Source organism: Mastacembelus armatus, chromosome 21 (assembly GCF_900324485.2).
Source record: "Mastacembelus armatus chromosome 21, fMasArm1.2, whole genome shotgun sequence".
In the NCBI taxonomy this organism is placed as follows: Eukaryota; Metazoa; Chordata; class Actinopteri; order Synbranchiformes; family Mastacembelidae; genus Mastacembelus; species Mastacembelus armatus.
The window spans coordinates 15,573,284-15,578,399 of NC_046653.1; the positions used below are offsets into that span (position 1 = coordinate 15,573,284).

Below are 5,116 nucleotides of genomic sequence, written 5' to 3' on the forward strand. Positions count from 1 at the left end.
TAGTTTCCTAACAGATGTGTAGGCTATGTGACTATTGTCTACACCTACACACAAGTCACAGATAAATTTACTTGCAGAATGAACTTTAGTTTCAAATGCATTTCATTTGGAATCTGAAAAAGATGGAACTGGGAGTCATACATATGTCTGTAATAAAAACCTGGTTTATTTTGGGATAAGCACATATGTGCATGGTTCATTAACGCTTCTGAAATGCAGCTAATTTGAGAGAAAAAGCTCAGTGTCACACTGTTGTCAATGAAACAGCTTCAGGATATATTTTATGATCGGGTGAGTCATAAGACCCCTGAAATACTTATGTTTACAAATTTAAAACAATCTGTAAAACACCACTGGGATAAAGTGTTAAGTGATAGTTTAAAATGAGTAGTGTTCCTCTTTATTATTTAATTCTGTAAAGCATGATTCCCAGTAATACATACTGTAGATCGCAATGCAAAGGTGAGAAGAAGAAAAAAAAAAAAAGTATACCATTTTTAAAATATGGTCCAATTCATTACTGAAATGGATACTCTGCACCAATGTACCCACTCTGTCTGTCCAGGGGCCAAGTCTCTTAAAACTGTGTAAATGTGGTTCGTTTTTCAAGAACCTCAAGGTAATCAGGATCAATATGAAGCTTTGCTTTAAGTTCCCAGTACTCGCTCCTGTTGGGCTCCACATAAACAGTACTTGGTGTTGTACAATAGAGAATTGTCTGTTGTATTCTCTCTGGGTGCATGTATTGATGCCTTGCATCTAAGTCTGAGGTATACTGACTTGATGAATGCGCTGCATGCCTGCATGGTAATGTATTGCTGTAGCGAGTGTGCTTGTCAGGCTCAAGTGCATCTCTGTAGCCACATGGATCATCTTGATGAGGAGTGGAGGGTTTGTTAAGAGGCTCTGGAGTAGTGGCACTGTATTCTGAGCTTAGTACATTACTCGCTGCCTCTTCATCTGAGTTACCCAGAAAATTACCACTCAACTCATCAAAGTCTCTAAATCCATCCACTGATTTGCTGTCTGTTGGGGTGTGGGCAGTAGTTCTGCATGCAGATTCTGTTGGAGGTGGGATATACTCATATACATGTCCAGCAGACGTTCTCACTTTGGGAATAGATCCCTTTTTGTAAAGGCCATATTCCATGTTGAGAGAACTAATGCAAGCATTCATGGAGTTATTCTGCTCGTTTTGACTTTTCTGATGTCTCTTTTTCATTGCCACAAACAATCCTGCCGCCACAAACACGGACACAATGAACATGAGGAGAAGGGCAAGAATCATCACAGATAAAGGAATGGCACTGTACTGTGTGTCAGAGTCCAAGGATGTTTCTATGGTGATCGTGCTGCCAGGAATAGATTCTTCTGATGGCGGGATCATAGAGGCAAGTATGTCAGAGTTGTTAGGGCAGATATTTGCTGTCTTAATGTATCTCATGTCTTCACCAGCTAGTCTCTTAGGAGAACCACAGATGACGTTGTTTACAACTGTGCCTGTGCTAAGCTGCTCCAGCCACATCTTCAACTCCAGTATGCTACAAGAACAATCCCACGGATTCTCAAACAAATCCACTTGCACCAGTGCTGTAAGCTGATCTAGTACACCGCTCTCTGGCAGATATCGCAGATGGTTGTTGCGAAGATTTAGTCTGGCTAATGTCAGCCCGTTAAATGTTCCCACTGGCAAAGTTTTCAAGAGGTTATTGTTCAGAAAAAGGAGCTGAAGTTTGGGTATATGCTGAAAGGTATCAGGTGCAACATCTTTAATAACATTGTATTCTAAATATAAAAACTGTAGACTTTCCAGTCCATAAAACATCTCAGCTCTAAGGTGGTCTATCAAATTCCCATTCAGGTAAAGTCTTCTTAAATGTGTCAAATCCCCAAATGCTCTGTCATGTATACGAGCTATTCGATTGTTACCAAGATGAAGCAAATCTAGACCAGTTGCCTCGTTAAAATCTGATCGCCGCACTACAGGGATATAATTCCCTGTGAGATAAATTTTTTTGGGATTGTAAGGTTTAGGATTTAAGTCAGAGATATGCTCAATCTTTCGCTCCTGGCAATTTACATTCAGGCCAAGGTCTGAAATTTGAAGATTACAGGTGCAGACAGTTGGGCAATCTAAAGGCACAGGAGATTTGGTCTGATACGAAATAATTTGGCCATAATTCTGTGGTTTATTAGATGGGATGCGAGCAGTGGGTCTTGATTTTAATTTGCCTGACTGTCTAGGTCCCTTAGTGGGTCTTGATGAGGACCGTGCGATCCCAGATGAGGTGAGGGAGGCTGTAACTAGAGCTGGCGTGGTCCTGTAGTATGCATCAGTGCTCAGATGAGGCAGGGGTGGCATCTCATATTCAGCGATGGCTCTCCTCGGGCACAACTCCTGTTTTGAAACCTCATCAAGATCTCTCCCATGAAGCCGAAAAGGAAACTCGCAAACAACATCACCGACTAAAGCTGTGTATGAAATACTCTCGAGCCATGTTTTAAGCGCAATCAGCTCACAGGAACAGTTCCACGGATTCTCCTCCAGCTGTAACTCCACGACGCTGTTCATGTGCTCCAGCAGACCTGAGTAGGGAAGCACTTTGAGCTGATTCCCCCTTAAGTCCAAATGAGTCAATGGTACATGCTGGAAAATGTTCACAGGCAGACTAGATATTAAGTTATCGTTTAGAATCAGGACCTCCAGATGTCGAAGTCTGCTGAAGGCGTTCGGCGCCACATGAGTGACATAATTGTAATCGATCTGTAGATATTCCAGACTTTCAAGGCCAAAGAAAAACTCTTCCTTCAAGGCATCGATTTTATTATTGTTGAGATGTAATCGTTTTAATTCCTGAAGTCCATTAAAAGCTCCTGCTTCAACCTCAGATATGTCATTATTTCCCAGATGTAAAATCCTAAGTCCTTTGTATTCAACAAAGTCATTGGCAGACAGCTTTTTCAACAGATTCCCTGTAAGCAGCAGATGGTACAGGGAAAAGTGCACCGGGCTTATGTCAGAGAGACTTCCAATTCCTCTGTTTTCACAGCTCACTGTAAGTATCCCCTCTTTCTCTTCGCAGGCACACAGTCTTTGACATATCTCTCCATAACTGCCCAACATCTGAACTGTGCCCACTGATGTTGCACTTAACAAAACATATGAAACCCAAAGATGCATTTTCCTGCAAATGACGGCTGAGCTCACAGTCCTGCTAAGGTATCCTCAATGTCATCTAGAAATAAAAGACACAGACGGTGATGTAAAAAAAAAAACAAAACAAAAAACAGGCAGAGTGCAATGAAAGCAACTTCCATACAAACAAGCTGTAGCCTCCATGAGTCAATGCTTCGTTTGCTATTACCCAGAGGTAACTTCTGTCTGTGTGGCTGCTGATTTAAAATGGCTCAAAACAAAGCTGGACAGAAAGCAACTCCTTCTAGCTATGTAAATAACAAAAAGCAAGGTCAAAGCGAGACCTAAGCCCCAAGAACAATCCACTGTGAAGGGAAGCCACATTGCATTTGCTTAAGACATTTAAAAAAATGCAATTAAATTAAAAGCAATAAAAATTACGGGATGTTTAGCCAAATTTCTCCATCACAGTACAGGCTTTGTCAGACATGAGCCAGCCTGCATCATTTCTGCCCTAACTCCTGGTAGAAATACATACCTCACATACATTGATGAAAATGTAGCCTCGGCAGGAATTTCCAGCGCATCTTTTATTTTTAAATCCGTCAAAAAAAAAAAACCCAAACAGGAAACAGGATCTAATTCAACGCGAGCACGGTCGTCGTCTCTTCTAATGCACCGGAGAGGATGGAAACAAACGCTGATCAACCATAACTGCCAAATGCTTCTCTTTTAACCACGCTGTGCCGGAGGACACGCAGCAACGTCTGCTAACAAAGTTGCTTATTCCTATCTCTCTCTCTCTCTCTCTCTCTCTCTCTCTCTCTCTGGACGCTCACACGCACGCACGGACGCGCGCGCACACTCGGTGGTCGAGAGGACGTCAAGTCATTTCATGCACAAAGAATCAGCTCACTGGAGCATCATACCGAGATACTTTCCCCAAAAGATGTTGACCTACCTACAGAAAAGATGGCCCTAAAAATATAAATGATTTACCGGGCTGGGCTGCGCTCGGGCCTGCGCTCAAACCGCCTGTTAAACCGCTTATCATGTTTTTCACCCTGAAAACAAAACCTTCACCACCGGAATGCCAAGTTACATCAGCTTTTCATAATCTGTCAATCTAATAATGGCAGGTAGCAGGGGAGGGAGAGATTTGGTCCCTAAAACACTGATGTCACCGACTCTTTATTTTCACCTGACAGGAACTGTTATATATATATATATATATATATATATTTATTTCAAAATCACACTGGCATCTGATTTACACCCCAGCTGCTATTTCTGGCATCTCACATAAAAAAAAAAAAAGGAGGGGGAAAACTGTTGATTAAGACACAGTGCATAAGGTGCCATCCCTGCCAGAGTCTGACTGATCAGACTGTAAACTTTCTGCCAACATCACTTCTGTAAGTCAGAGGTTAAGGCTCGGTGGCTTTTAAGTGGTTTCTGCTTCAGTCAGAATATTCTGGAAGAGTCCAGGTTACGGAAAACCCTTAAACAAGCTGTCCCACGATCCTATTTCAAGTAATCAAAAACAGCATTTAAGTGCCTGTGCAGAACACCCTCAATAATCAAATCATCTACTGCATAATATAAGAACACTTTGCCATGGGCAAGATGTGTATAGACCCCCCCCAGTGCCAGGAAAGTAGTTGAAAACGGGAAAAAAATAATAAATATTATATTCTTGAAATGGTACAACATTTGCCTGTTGTTGTTTTAAACTAAATGTAAACTATGACTCACACAGCATATGACTCACTGCTTTTACCGAGTGCTTTCTCACCCAGTCTTAATAAAAACCGAGCTGTTCTGACAGAGGTATGATTACAGTGAATTATTCAATTCTCTCATTTGAGTTTATCGGCTGTAGCATCTGAGCTGGTGGCACGTGTTGCATGTGAAATGTCACCTCAGTTGAGTGGCAAAGCAAAAGGTAAAGAACAAGACCTGTCATGCTCTTCTCAACCT

At 41.8% G+C, this 5,116-nt stretch overlaps 1 protein-coding gene across 1 annotated transcript; it reads right to left on the reverse strand.

Moving 5' to 3' along the window:
* Positions 1 to 577: 577 nt before the first annotated feature.
* Positions 578 to 3,181, reverse strand: slitrk5b (SLIT and NTRK-like family, member 5b). Its single transcript, XM_026295845.1, has one exon. It carries the CDS (start codon positions 3,179 to 3,181, stop codon positions 578 to 580), a length of 2,604 nt encoding a protein of 867 aa, XP_026151630.1.
* Between the last annotated feature and the right edge of the window lie 1,935 nt (positions 3,182 to 5,116).

Excerpts from the sequence above, each read along its gene's own strand:
- slitrk5b (XM_026295845.1), bottom strand. The coding sequence starts at position 3,181 with ATGCATCTTTGGGTTTCATATGTTTTGTTAAGTGCAACATCAGTGGGC.